Below are 15,234 nucleotides of genomic sequence, written 5' to 3' on the forward strand. Positions count from 1 at the left end.
CTTTTCCTTTTTCTTCTCCTTCTTCTTCCTCTTCTCCTCCTTCTTCTTTTTCTCCTCCTTCAACTCCTCCCCTGTCATCCTCCTCTCCGTCTCTCCCTAGTTACACCTTCCCGCCTTCCAATGTTCCCTCCACCACTCTCTCCAACTCCCTGTTTCCTGACCTCTCTCCCCCTGGCTCCTCCACTTCCTCTACAACTTCCTCTTCCAGTCCTCCTCCCTCGTTCCCCTCTTCCCTTGCTCCCTCGCTCCCTCCCTCCACTCTCACTCCATCCACGGTTACTCGGCTGAATGGAGTGTCCATTACAGGTAATTCATTCACTTCAGTAACGACCATACACACACACACACACACACACACACACACACACACACAAACACACACACACACACACACACATACATATATACTTAGAAACACAGACATACTATACACATACACTCCAAAATGGAGTGAAATTAAGATGGAAATTAAGATGGAATTGTGTCTAAAATGTGATGCAGCGACACTCAGTATGGTTGCGATGCTCCATTTTTGGCGTAATCCTCTAGAGATTAAACAAAGATGCTCTTATGACAAAAAGACAATCAATAATATTATCAACACATTCTGATAATTGGCTACTGTATTCATGTTTATTAGTTTTGAAGGCAAAAATATACTTACTGCTGAGATAAATCGCTTTACACTGTTTTGTAGAGTTCTCAGTACTCAGTATCACCTCAGATGAAGAACACTCTAAACTAAGAATTGCTGCAGTTCCTCATTAAGGTGAATGGGATTAGCAACCTAGCAGACATATGGAGCCTGAATAGGTCAGTTCATATCCAGAATGTACTGTATTTGAACAGTAATCAACTGTTGTGGCAGATAACAGAACAAGAAATGACTACAATCATGTAACTAAATCTTTTTTAACACTAAATTTGGCTTTCATTTGAACATTATAGAAAGAATGAGGTAATATACACCGTACAATATAAGGATAAAAACACCTGATAATGGGATTTACCACCCTTGGCTTGGATAACACTAGCGAGACATCTATATGGACTATATTAGATGATGGAAGGTGTTAATTTTAAAGATGAACTGGTCCACTGTGGTGCAGCGATTGTACTGTACCACTCACCGGAGTCATCGTTTGTCGGTTTCCAAGATGCTACCACCCTTTACCCACTGTCACAGTCATATCAGAATATTATGATCACCCCTGGTTTGGAATAAATTCGGCACAGATGCCACATGACAGGGTTTGCTGCATGTATAAATAAGCGAGCACACCAGTAGCAGTTAGCAGTAGAGAGTGCGAAAGGATCGTCATGGGCAAAGGCGACTGATGTCCAAAAGAGCATGGTGCCGGGCAAAGGGTGGTAGCATTTCGGAAATCTCTAACTTTGTGGGCCGCCGTAGTGAAGGTGTATAGAAAATGTTTTTTTAAGTGCCTCCTAACGGTATAACAGTGGTGCCCCGCGGGCCGTTAATGCCAGAGGGGAACGACGACTCCGGCGAGTTGTACAAAGCAATCAACGTGCCACTGTGGAGCAGTTGATCTCTATAATGAACATCTTCCTTCACCTAATACAGTCTCCTTCATCTGACCCAGTCTCTCTAGGGTCATCCGAGCCAAAGGTGTTTTTTCCTACTATTAGGTAGGCGGTCTCTCAATATTGATGAAATGAAGATCAAATGTTCTCATGTTTAAATACACTATATGGACACAAGTTTTGGGACACTTCTTAATCACGTTTCGTTCCATTGCCACAGGTGTATAAACTTAGCCATGCAATCTGCCTTTATACACATTAGTGAAAGCATGGGTGGTTCTAAAGAGCTCACTGAATTCCAGCGTAGTACTGCAAAAGGATGCCACCTGCAACAAATTAGTTGGTGAAATTTCTTCCCTCTTAGATATTCCATCGTCATCTGTAAGTGGTATTATTGAAAAGGGGAAGTGTTTAGGAACCACAGCAGCTCAGCCGAAAAAAGTGACAGACCACGTAAAGGTACTGAGAGGGGTTGCAGAGTGCTGAGCTCAGTGGATCGATAACTGCATAGTTCCATACCTGTTGTTAGAGCTGCAAAGGTGGATCGACTCCATATCAGTGCCTATGGATTAGAATAGGATGTCCCAATACTTTTGTCCACTTTTTTTGTGAGGTGTACTGTTTTTTTTGTTTGTTTTTTTTTTCACGCTACTGTGTGAAGACACCGACAGTGTTTGATATATATTTTTTACTGTTTGCAGCTTATTGTTGCTCCCAAACCGTTTATTCTTTTTTGTTTTTGAGCTGGTTTTAGTGTCATTATGAGTACTTTAAAAAGTTTGAACAGGCCAGCATCAGGGCACAAATTAATCTCACTTCGCTGTAGGAATCTTGACTGCTTGAAACGCTCTGGGTGTATGTGTGTGGGTGCATTCTGCGTGCGAGCGAAACAGAGATATGTACTTATCTTCAGAGCGGAGGGAGAGGACGGCAGTATAATAACAAGCACCTAGCGTGCATGGCATCTGCTGTTTGATACAGCAATAATGCAGGATTTAACACACCACTCGTTACAAAGCCAAGATTATCCTGCATACACAATCTAACATAACACCTAGCTTTTACTACATGGCTTAACAAAGCTCTGGCAGCAACACAGCAACATTTGGTCTGGTTATTTCATTATATAGCCACAGTTGCTAACACTTGCAATAGAGGATGTAGTGACACTCCAGAAAAGTGATCCTGGCACGTGAAAGCATCTTAAATGCAGGCATAGATTCAGTATGTAGTAGAACGGATGTTTTTCTAGAAGGATGACATGATTATTCAACCCAGACATTTATACTAACATGCATTCAGCTACTTTAATTGCTGACACGGATGTGCAAATGCACATCTATTGGCACCATGCCTAATGTCAGGCATGGGGTAGCGGGCTAAAAGCCCCCCCAGCATTGAGCTGTGGAGCAGTGGAACTGTGTTCTCTGGAATGATGGTGCTCCATCCAATAATTTTGAGATGAGGTGGGGTGGTGATCATCCAACATCCTGACCTTACTAACGCTGTTGTTGCTGAATGTAATCAAATCCCCACAGCAATGCTTCAAAACCTAGTAGAGACAGATACACCATCAAACGCAGGATACACTTTTTTTTAGAAGATTTTTAGAAGATACAATGCAGTGTGAGTAGGTGTCCTAATACTTTTGTCATATTGTTTGTTTATATACAATAGTGCAATTATTATATATGGCCATTATATTCAAAAACTAGAAGAATGATCATTGAATGGTTTATAAATTTATCAGTTTGTAATATAAGTAAAAGTTTATATAAATATATGAATGTTTGTACTACCATAATATATAAATGTATATTACCCCCAACATACTTTTAATAATTAATTCTATTTGTTGCTTGTTAAAAAAAAACAATACAGTGTCTGTATAATAATACAATAATAAAAGTAATTTCTGGGGTAGGGAACGAAAGGAAAAGAAAACATCTAAATGCAAATTCTGTCACTCATGGCCGCTATCAGCTTACAGCTGGATAGAGGGGTAAACAAATAAACCGGCTGTAGAAAGAGCGTACGTTTTGTTGTCTCGTTTAGGGCAATGAAATCTGCAATGGATGAGTTTTATGTAAAATAACAAAAGGTGTTAGTCTGAAAAATGATCCCAAAAGTTTGAATGGTAATGTGTATCAGTTATTAGGACCCAGTCATAAAAATATTGGGCTCTTGCAGTGATTTCTTTTTGGAGCAGAATGACTAAACAATGTACATCTTTACTAGGACAAAAATCTTTTTGGGAGGTTTTCAGAAATCAACACAGGGCCAACATATACATACAGCACACCTAATATTTGGTTAAAGCCCCTGGGACCCTAAATCTGAGTTTCTTTTCTAATTATGTTTATCTGGCTCCACAGGGCCTCCATGTAAACATACAAAGTATCTTATCTTATGAATGCAAAAAAGAAGCAGAATAGGCGGTCCTAAAAGTCAGAACGTCACAAAGCTAAAGTGGCCTTCTCTTTGAGACAGGGCCCCACGTGCCCTGTTGTCCCTTCCGCACAGTGCCCATCACTTTTCCCCTGAATTTATCTGCTGCCAGTACAGTTGGGAAGTCCCTACATAGTTCTGTAGCCTGGGAGATCCGCAGCCTGCCGTCCACACGTACCCCACCCTACCAGCGTGCTGTTGTTCGGCCGCTAAATGCTGCGGTGAAGCACAGAGAGACGGGAGGGGCGACAGGGCATGCAGGACAGCCCTTTCCTTAGTCTTGGCTTGAGATGGTATCTATGTATAGGCTGATAACACGGTTACAGATATCAGAACATCAGTAAACCCTAAAGATCTGTGAAATCAAAATCGCAATTGAAAGTAAAAAGCAAAAAACACAAAGCTGTGTGCATTTCCATGGTAGCGTAAGCAGATTTTGTACACCCGTGATAGAGGGTTGTCAGTCACGCAAGTTCATTAGAATATTAACACCATGCCCTGACCGTTCTCAGAGAGGTCTGAGGAGTGCAATAGACCAGACCTTTTTAGGTCACTGTCTACCTAAATTTTAACAGTCTAGCTGAGGGTTTGTGGTTATGCTGGAGAGTTCTGAGATAGTCCTCCCTCTTCCTATTGTACGATATGTTGTACGATCCAATCAGTGCAATCAAACAAACCCTTTTTATGTGAGTACAGAGTAACTGCCAGCTGTAGTCAATCATGAAGACTATCAGGACGTAAGAGGATCTTTAGGGTTTTTACTGAGGTTCTGATATGTGTAACCCAGTTACCAGCCAGGACATAGATACGAGCTCAAGCCACAATTGGAGGGGAAGGGCTGTCCCGCATGCCCTGTCGTCCCTCCTGTCCCTCTACACTTCACTGCTGCATTTAGCAGCGTGCCACACTGCCATGTCAATCATCCTTTTCAGATCTTCTCTGAAAATAAATTTCCCATTGAACAATATGTTGGTCGATCCAATCAGTGCAGTCAAACAAACCCTTTTTATGTGAGTAACTGCTAGCCATAGTCAGTCCTTATCACTTGCCGGAAGTTAAGAAGCCTTGGCTAGTTCAAAGACCAGCAGCACTGAATTATTAATCTAAGTGAGTGTATGTATATTTTTGACCCTGCCTGTTTAATCTTGACCCTGTGTCTAGAAAGCACAATATTGGCATGACGATGATGAGTGTATGTGAACTTCCTCCCGCCACAATAATCCTTAGAACTATCTGATTTCCAGGGATATAATTTTTTGCAATGCTGTTTTTGGAATTCTGAATCAGTGACACATACACACATACATCTCTAAAGCCACATACACACACAAACACACACACACACTTAACTCCCAAAGATTCATTTGTTTTCATCATCTCTCTTTGTTCCTCTTTCTCTTCACACTCCTTCACATCTTCTGATCCTTCACTTATGCGGCACTCCAACAATCCATCCATCCATCCATCCATTCATCCATCCATCCATCCATTCATCCATCCATCCATCCATCTATCCATCCTCTTATGACGAAGCCACAGACAACGTTGCAGGTATTGTCTTCAGTCACCTGTTTGTTTGTCTGGTCTCACTCTCACTCTCTCTATCTCTGTCTCTCTCTAGTTTTTCTGTTTTTGTCTCCTCTGTTGTGTCCTTCGGTTTCTTCTTTTTTTTTGGTGCTTTGTGGTATCTGCTCCTATCTCTCCTCTGGCTCCCCCTTCCCTTTTTTCTGTCTTTCTGCCAGAGGGTCTTCAGACTTTAATTAAAAAAAAACACTGTTGAAAGTGTAGGACTTGAGCCGAGCTCGACTCGTCATTCTCAGAGGACAGACTAACTGGATCTGAGTAATGTGAGACATTCTCACGAGATGAAGAAGAAGTGACAGAATCTCAGCCTTTATTTATGGCTTCTGCTACAGCACTGAACTAACAAAAACAACTGGCTGTCTGGACTAAATGTGTCTGTAGAAAATATGAAGTGTGGAAATTTTGCTTCGCTATGATACAAGTACGACCACAGCCTGATTGATATTAAAACTGTGGTTTGTGATACCGATTTCAAAGAGCAAAAAGTGTTATAGCTTGGAGCAGCTGATATAATTTAATACCTGATTGTTTAGGAATATCCCAGTCCCATCCAGTGGATCAGGATCAGGGCCCATTCAGGCATATTTTAATGGATCGGGTATCGGCTACTTTAATTCCAGTCTACTTTAATTTCTGATTCTTTGTTTTAACCATGGCATTTAGAGCACCATCTGGTGTCCTCAGATAAAACAGCATTGATGGACATTAATGCCCAGCTGGCAGCAGTAAGGACGCTCTCAGAAGGTAAATAAAAGAGCTTAGGGTCTGCAGTGTGGAGCTATTTTACAATGGAACATGAAAACAGAACCTAATATCTGAAGCTTTATTAAGCCATTACTGAAACGCTTTGTTTTACCGGCTGGAAAACCACGTGCCTTTCTTTGTGTTTAAACCAGCACTCATTCTTAAGAGCTCATTCAGAACCGGGAGGAGCTAATGCTAATGCTAATACACACACACACACTACAGAAACCCAAATCACAGCACATTCACCCACTATAAAACAGTTATTTCACATCAGTAGTTGACAAACAACAACAGATATCAGTCCAGTGTGTGTATCACTATACATACACGCAGTGGCTTGACTGCAGTGTTTTAAAGGAACTGGGAGCTGATTGGCCAGGGAGGAGACTCAGACTGGATTATAAGACATTAAACACACTAGAAAACAATAATTTTAAGAAATGTCTCTACTAAACTAAATAAATCAGTCCAGAATGTCTCATTATAGAAACTGCTACTAAAAATAAAGTGATTTTACTTACAGTATTCATCAGCAACTCTGGATGTATATTTTATTGGCAGATAGTCAGCATTTAGAGACTTGGATTTTAGGGACATCTCTATAATATTTCAACCATCTCAGCAGTCTTAGTTAAATAGGACTGAACAGGATAGGGTTGTTGGTTGTCAGTCAACAGTGGATGGTCAGACGATTAGTGCTACTACTATCCTACTACTTATACTATTGCTCATTTTATTAGTACTACTATTTAATAGAAATGAGTTATGAATGCACTAGCATTAATTAGAAAAAAAAAACATGCATCTGGTATTACAGTTTGTGTCCTAATTAATCCAGCAGATATGATACAATAATATTAATAATGTTAATACTTCAACTTGCAGGGAATGCCAAATCTTGCTTAGACATTAATTATTAGGTTGTTGGTGCTTGAATTGAAAGATCAGCTCTTTGCAGAAAAAAGAGATCCAAAGGCCTTGAGTCTGCTTTTTTCTTTAGATGTCCTCCAGCACACCTCAATTGCTGTCCAAATACGTGCCTGCAAGCTGAAGGTGCTTATTTTTCAGCCCAGGGTCAAATGCGCACATTGGCTCAGGAGAAATGAACACATTGCCTGCACTTTCAAACGTTTACCTCACATAAAGGCCACTATTACTCACACAGGCTAGAGGAGAAAATCACAGAGTTCTTATATCTGTATTAAAACCTAAAACCTAAGAATTCTGAAGACATTTCTTTTGGGAAACGTTTTACAGCTACATTTATAATCTACAGTCCTGGTCCAAGAGTAGCCATGCACTTCACTTTTTAAGTGTATTCCCAGCTCCAACACAACTAACCAGCTAATAATCAAACCCTTCCTGCGTTTCAGATGAATCTGAGCGAGGAAGACACTAATATTTGCACTTCAGACACACCAGGACTGGGAAACGTTGACCTAGATCATCCTCATTGCACAGAGTAGCAATCAAGACTATTCTGTCGGCAGGCATTCGTTGCTTTTCTCCTGTAATCATACCTGAAGTAGACAACATCAATTATGTCTAAACATAATCTGAAAAAAGAATATTTCTCTAAACTTCAACCCAACTGATAGTCTGAGGTGCCTGCTGTGAATTTCATATGTCATTTTTTTTGGACACAAATCCTATTAAAACAAGTAGGGGAAATATGGGAGGCTTAGGAACTGTGTTCAGGTACTGTACAGCTACACCATAGGATGAGATAATGTGCACATATATTATTTTTATATTTTGACCCATAAAAGAAATTCTACCTACCTGGGGTAAGAACTGGGTAGAACATCCATTTGCCTTCAAAACAGCTTAAATTCTTCCACACAATGTTGGAAATATCCTTTGAGATTCTGGTCCATGATGATATGATTGCTTTGTGCATTTCCTGCAGATTTTGCAGAAACACTTTCATGCTGTGATTCTCCCGTTCTGCCACATCCCAAAGATGTGGATACAGATCTGGTGACTGGAAAGGCCACCGAAGAACACTGAACTCATTGTCATGTTAAATAAAACAGTTTGAGACAATCTCCACTTTGTCGTATGATACGTCCTAATGCTGGGAAGTAGCCGTTGTAAATTGTGGCTATGAAGGGATGCACATGGTTAGCCGCAGTACACGAATAGGCTATGGCATTCAAGTACTGATTAATTGGTATTAACAGCCCAAAGTGTGCCAAGAAAACATTGCCCATGCCGTTATATACCAGTCTGGCCATCCTCCATTGACCTCTCTCATCAGCATCAGACCTGATTAGACCTGACCGTATCAATCGAATTGGGATGAACGCTGCTGCATTTGGGAGGGCTTTACAGAGCTCTGTCGATTTATGTTGGATCAGTGTTTGGAACAAGTGAACCTATTAGATCTTCTGTCAGCTTGCCATACACATATTAGCTTAACACTAGCAGCCCAGAGCACTAAATTAATTGAGAAAAGACACAGAACATCTGACAGCTGGGTTTAAACATCAGGAAAGCTGCATAAATTGCACACTAGAAGTGGCATGATGCTAACTGACATAACTGCTAACTGCTGCCTTTCATTTATTAGCTGGAGTGTTAGCATTTTTGGGTGTACTCTTTTAATGACTGGCTATATAATAGCAGAGCATAATTCATGCTATTATTATTGCTGTTGAACTGCTAAATGAGCCATAATTGGAATTAGATGAATTGCTGTTGGCTATGAGCTAACAGAACCGTTTCAAAATTAGCCTTTAATAATTCAGAACAGCAGTTCTCCTTCAGTGGGAGCAGAGTAGGGACATGGAGCACCCACTCGTTCTCTCATTAAATTCAATTTAATTACATTTTATTTGTGTAGTGCTTTTTCGTAACAGAAATTGTCACAAAGCAGTTTCACTGAAATTACTTTAGGGGTCTATTTCTTATAGCCCTAATGAGGAAGCTGAGGGCAAGAGTGGCAGGAATAACTCCCTCAGAGCACAAGTGAGAAACAAAGAGAGGCGCGCAGACTTCTCCAGAAAATCTCAGAATCTCTGGGGAGGTGTTCAGGGAGGTTGCTCAGACCTCTCTGATTAAAGCTGAATTCCACCGATCTTTCAGCGTTTCTGCATAATTCAGTGGTTGAGACGTAAACAGAGTCATTTAGAGTGAAATGGTCCATTGTAGAGACACTTACTGACTCTAATTTCTTTATAGTGGTGGTGGTCTGGGAATCAGGGTCACCATGTGTTCAATTCTTATACAGCTATTTGATTTCAGCTAACACATGTCTTCTTAGTTTTTATATGTTATGTTTGTATGTCAAGGCCCAAACCGTTTAAAAATCATAGCCAGTGTGTTAGGTAGTCTATTCATGACCTTGGTGCAATGCCATTCGGTAAGGTTGCTGTTAGAGACATTTAATGTTTGTCACTACTACTGTACAAAAGGTTCTTTGAGTGACACTCACTGTTCATTTTATCAGCTCTGTTCTTCAATGGTCAGGACTCCACAGGACCACCACAGAGCAGGTAATATTTGGGTGGTGGGTCATTCTCAGCACTGCAGTGACACTGACAAGTGCATCAGATACAGCAGTGCTGCTGGAGTACACCAACCAGAAATATCCAACCAACAGCGTCCAGTAGGCAGCCAAAGACCATAGTGTGAAGGAAGTAGCTGAATTTCCTGGTGAATTGAAGCATACGGTCATACAGGTCTACCAGCAGTGGCAAAAATCCCACAAGTCTACAAGGAGTTCTCATCATTCTTGAACAGAGGTGAGCAAAGGCCTCTTGCATTCCACTCTGCTCCGTATGTTCATGGTATGCAGTTCCCTGCAGAGTGTTCTTTTAGAAATTGGTGCTGAACGACCCGTGTTGACTTTTAGAAGCAATTGTTACCTAGAAATGAAGTGATTTTCATACACTATCCATGAAACACACCAGCGGCCCCTGTCCGTCAGTTTCATCTTTCGGACACAATTCTGGCAAGAATTTCCTGTAGACTGGGCTTTCTGCCACTGTTCGTAGACCTGTATGATCGTACGCTTCCATATGCCTGCGAATTCAGAAAAACATCCTTCACACTATAGTCTTTGGCACACCCAAATGCAATTACTTTTTGCCAATCATTAACATCTGCTGTGCCACCCATTTTCCACACATCCAACAAGACACTCACTGCACTGCACCACCATCTTCTCAATCTATGAGTCCCATCTTACAGGCCGCAGGTATTTATAGCCTGATCATCCTAGTGCAATGCCATCTTATGTCCGGGAGCATCCTTTTATAAGGTCTTTTACATCTTGGAACAACCATTTATATAAATACACACCTTCCACATTATGCCATTATTCACTTTATGCACAATTCTCATTGTCACTTGCAGCTGGTGTTGTTTACAGTCTACTGTTATTCACGCTGCATCTCTGCACACTTTGCATATTTATTATTTATACATATTCTGTCTTGTAATTGCACCACTGCAACTTGGTTCTTGGCCCTCTCACTGCCATGGTAACAGTAACTCCCATTGTTTTTTCGGATGTTTTTTATATATTGTATAGATTTTCATACATAAGACTGTTCTTGTTTTGTATGTTTAGTGTTTAGTTTAGTGTACAAATTACCTGAACCTTGATTTTCAATGGAATGAAATGAATAGGTTTTTTAAATAATCACCCCTATCTACCCCTAATACCCCTATTTTTCCCCTATACTAATATTGCTACATACAAGCTAATGCTACTGTGCCTCAGTTAGACATTAATAAGCTACACCAAAAATGTAAAGCAGGTTATAGCAGCTTCAGTGGTCTATTTCAATGCATAAATGTGCTGACGTTATGTAAATGTATATAAAATGTGTCAGGTTCTTAATTTCATTTGTTATTATTATGTTTATGTCAATATGCCTAAAACATGCTAGCTTAGATGAAAAGGCTAAAACTAAAACCTTATTAAACTAGTTCATTAGCTAAAAAGGCTAGCTAGCGCAGGTTTTTAGGTATGCTCACAGACTATAGGTCTGTTACCAATCTATAAAAGCTAGTGCACTCTTCTACAGCAGTGGTTCTCAGATCTGGTCTTGTAACACTGCTGACCTGCATGTTGTACCATTTCCCCTGCTCTAATGAGTTCATTTGTTAAATGTTGATTAGTTCATTAGTTGGATCATTAGTGGGAGCATGAGAAACTCTCAAATGAAAAGGGCAGTGGAACTCTAGGACCAGCATTGAGAACCACTGTTCTAAGCATAGTGAGCTGGAGCAGTGGCATAAACACTGAAAAGGTGCTGTCATTGTAGCTAGGACCTGTGGACAGTCAATAGGGGAGTAACAGTACAGCTAATTACATTGTATTAAACTGTATTGCAGCATATTAGTATCATGACTAGTGTTTTAGCCTGAGGCTAGAGTTCTTGCCTGTGGCTAACATACTAGTTTGTGGCTAGAGGGTTAGATCGGAAAGGGCAAGTCTTGGTTCTGATCTTGTAGCTACTTTTATAATGTAGTTTTTTTTTGGAATCTAAGGAAGGGCTTAGCATGGAGCCAGCGATGAAGAACAGAGCCAATCAGAGGCTTTTCTGCTTTGTACATCACACTACAGGCAACCAGTAAGAACGTTAACATTTAGAAGGTGCCTGCCCAACATTATGTAGCAAAAGCAAAAATCCACATCCACAGTTGAGCCGGAATTACAGACGGAGACATAGAACAAACATTTTAACCACTCTGGGGCGCACTTGCTGTCCAGTGAATAATGGACATTTTGGTAAATGGACATTTATGGCATTTGGCTGCTGCTTTTACCCAGAGAGACTTTTAAGTCTTGTCATCCAAGTAGCCAGACATAGCATTAGGAGTCTTGCCCAGGGACTCTTATTGGTGTCTGGTTGTCTGGCTAGAGAATTGAACCCTACTTTGCCACTGGAGGGCAAGGATGCTACCCACTACATTACGCCAACTAGTTTTTTTTATTGCCTTTGAATTTTTAAACCACTACCAATTACATTCGGGCCCAAGGACAAGTTTGAGGACCACTGGTCTACTGAATGTGTCAGATATGTATAGCAGCGGTTCTCAAAGCAGTCCTCAGGGACCTTCAGGCAGGTCAGATGTTTTGCTCGAACCCAGCTTACAACACAGAGGGATTCAGCAAAAATGTGGACCATCTGGTGGGCCCTGAGGACTGGTTTGAGGACCACAGATATACAGGATGCTAGAAATGAGAACATAGGGAGAGTCATTCCCAAACTGTGCCCAAAACTGTGCCCTGTTCACTATACAGTGCACGACTTTGGGGTTCTGGCATTTTGTAGTGATGTCTGAAAAACAGCGGCAAATTTTCAGCGCACTGTGACAATCCCACAATGCACTAATATATAATGTACAAACCGTAAATGTACACTAAACGCACATGGAATACCCATAATCCAGTGCGTTGCTTGGTTTGAAGGTTCACATGGTAACATCTTTGAAAAGGGCAACGTTCAGAATGTTTATGAGATACACTCTGCTGTGGCGCAGTAGGGATCTCACACAAATAATGAGGTCCAAAATCGTTCACTACCTGGTGGAAATCTGTTCCCTATGACAGTGCTCTATACAGTGATCTGGATTTTCACATGTAGGGGATAGTGAATAGGGCACGGTTTCGAACACAGCTCTGGAGAACTTTACTTTCCTGTAGGTTTCAGCTCCAACCCAAATCTTAGATCTCCAGAAGCAGGGTCGGAGACACACCTCCTTAAATAGAACATTGTATGCTTGGTTATATTAATTTGCTTATATTTTAACTTTGAATGTATTGAGTTTTACATAAACCAGAATCTCAGAGGCTTACAAAAAAGTCCTAAAACCCCAATTTATTGGACTTTGATGAAATTGGTTTGCTAAATTGCATGAAATTGATCTGATTTTCTGTTCAGATTTTTTAAAACAAGCATTAGTTTCATTTGGTTTAAACTATGTGGAACCAATAGAAGCAGTTACGTCTCAATTTCTGGGGCCTTGGAGTCGCTGCAGGGCAGCAGTGGTGGGGAAAAATGCAACAGACTGATGAAGACGAACCTGCCGTGCGGGGTTGGAGAATTTAATCTGATTTGTAAAGACACACTTTGCACAGAGGTACACTTTCTGACCCTTGGGATTTCCCTGCTGTGTCAAGTACAGTTGCTGTCTCTTTGTTCTCTGACTGTTCTTCGCTCCCTCTCTCTCTCCCGCTCTCTCTCTCTCTCTCTCTCTCTCTCTCTCTCTCTCTCACACACACACACACTCTTTTTCTCTCTCTCAGGGCTTCTTGTCATGTCATGCAGTGCTCACTCTGTTCATTCCTTTGTCTTCTCCTCTTTTCATCTTTGGTTTTCCCTCTGTCGCTCTCTCGTCCTCGAACCGTTTCGTCTGGTTCTGATGAAGTAGCTGTGAGATCCACACTGTGATTATGCGGAGAGAGAGAATGAGAGCGGGTGGTGCGTGGTTATGAAACGTGATCTATTTTTCCCTCCCTTTGTGTCCAGACAAAATGAAAGGAGTTTTTTTAAGGTTTGATAAACTATTCATATATTTCAGAATCACTGAAACTTCTGCCTAAGTGTTTCGGCAGACGCTTGTGAAGCCAGCATGATCAAAAGGCAGGAGAATCAATGCAGCAGATTCAGGGAGAAGATGTCCAAAAATGCAGTATTCAGTGCATACATGCTTGAAACCAGCAAACAAACAAATGCAATCCGCAGTGCACGCATGCTAACTTTGGAAAACACTCATAAAGCAGCATAATTCTTTAATGTAGACATTAGATGTTATCCAGTGTGTTCTGAGTGTGTTTACAGCTAAATGAATCCAACATGAAAAAAGTGCAAAATACAGCAGGCAACGTGATTAATACTGTAAAGATCTGACCAAGATTTTACCACAGATTATACCCTGATGTGATTGGCTGAGCGACCTTCTTGGAGTGCCAGTATTTCGTGATGATAAGCACAGTTGAGAACTGAAACCAAACCATGCATAAGTACTTTAAACTGGGTTTAAACGCCTGTTTGGTGATTTTGTTGTTGTTGTTGTTGTTGTCTGGTGTGGCGACTGCAGGTGGCGGGAACAGTGAGTAAGGGTGGGTGGGATGGGCGGAGTGGGGTTGGAATAGTGGGATGTCTTACCTGGGGTAACTGATGGGAATAACTAACTTATGCAATCTATGCATGGATCCTGTCTCTGTTTAGTAAGCCCTTTCTTTCCTGATTTCCCCCGGAAACAGAATGGTCAACAAAAACAAACAAACAAACATACAAATAAAAAAACAAAAACAGAGCAATAGTCAGCTTCACATAAAAGTAAGTTCTTAATATTTAATATATTTGGCAGTGTGTTTAGCCATGGGATTAATTTAACCTGTAACATTGCCTATTGTGTTGGCTGTTGCTTGTAACTCTGATGACTGGAACATGATAAACCGTTTCTCAACTACTCTGACTAATATTAATAATTACTCATTATTATAATAACATAATATAATATAATAATAACTATAAACTAAGTGAGTGCCATTATGCAAAAACAGGGAGAACTCAGAAACTAAGGTAAGGTAAGATATTTTAGGTGGTTGCTAAGCTTATGCTATATGGGTGCTGTGGTGTGGCTACAGTGTTTCTAGGCGGTTGCTGTGTTATGCCAGGTGATTGCTAGTGTGGTCACTAAAGTATTTTTTGGACTGTTGCTAAGGTGTTTCATTCGGCTGATGGACTATTTTAGGTGGTTGCTAAAGTGTTTCAGGTGGTTGCTGTGGCAGTTGCTATGGTACAGATTGCTCAAACCACGGTCAGAAGTGGTCAGAGACAGATCTCAGCCACGTTCAGCGCGTGTTTACAAGAATACATAAGACTCACACTTACACACAAATACAGGTACATATCTCCCATATTTGACAGTGTCAGTAAAAAGCGT

General features: G+C 40.8%; 1 protein-coding gene across 2 annotated transcripts in view; it reads left to right on the plus strand.

Moving 5' to 3' along the window:
* cadm3 (cell adhesion molecule 3) overlaps positions 1-15,234 on the plus strand; it is a 160,546-nt gene that overhangs the window by 134,293 nt on the left and 11,019 nt on the right. The window contains exons 10-11 of one of the 2 annotated variants that reach the window (XM_072668823.1): positions 50-306; positions 5,527-5,544. The exons of the other annotated variant lie outside the window; for it this stretch is intronic. Of the exons in view, the coding sequence (XP_072524924.1) occupies positions 50-306; positions 5,527-5,544 (275 nt within the window). The remainder of the gene's footprint in view (positions 1-49; positions 307-5,526; positions 5,545-15,234) is intronic. 2 annotated transcript variants of the gene reach the window in all.

Source organism: Salminus brasiliensis, chromosome 23 (assembly GCF_030463535.1).
Source record: "Salminus brasiliensis chromosome 23, fSalBra1.hap2, whole genome shotgun sequence".
NCBI classification, from domain to species: Eukaryota; Metazoa; Chordata; class Actinopteri; order Characiformes; family Bryconidae; genus Salminus; species Salminus brasiliensis.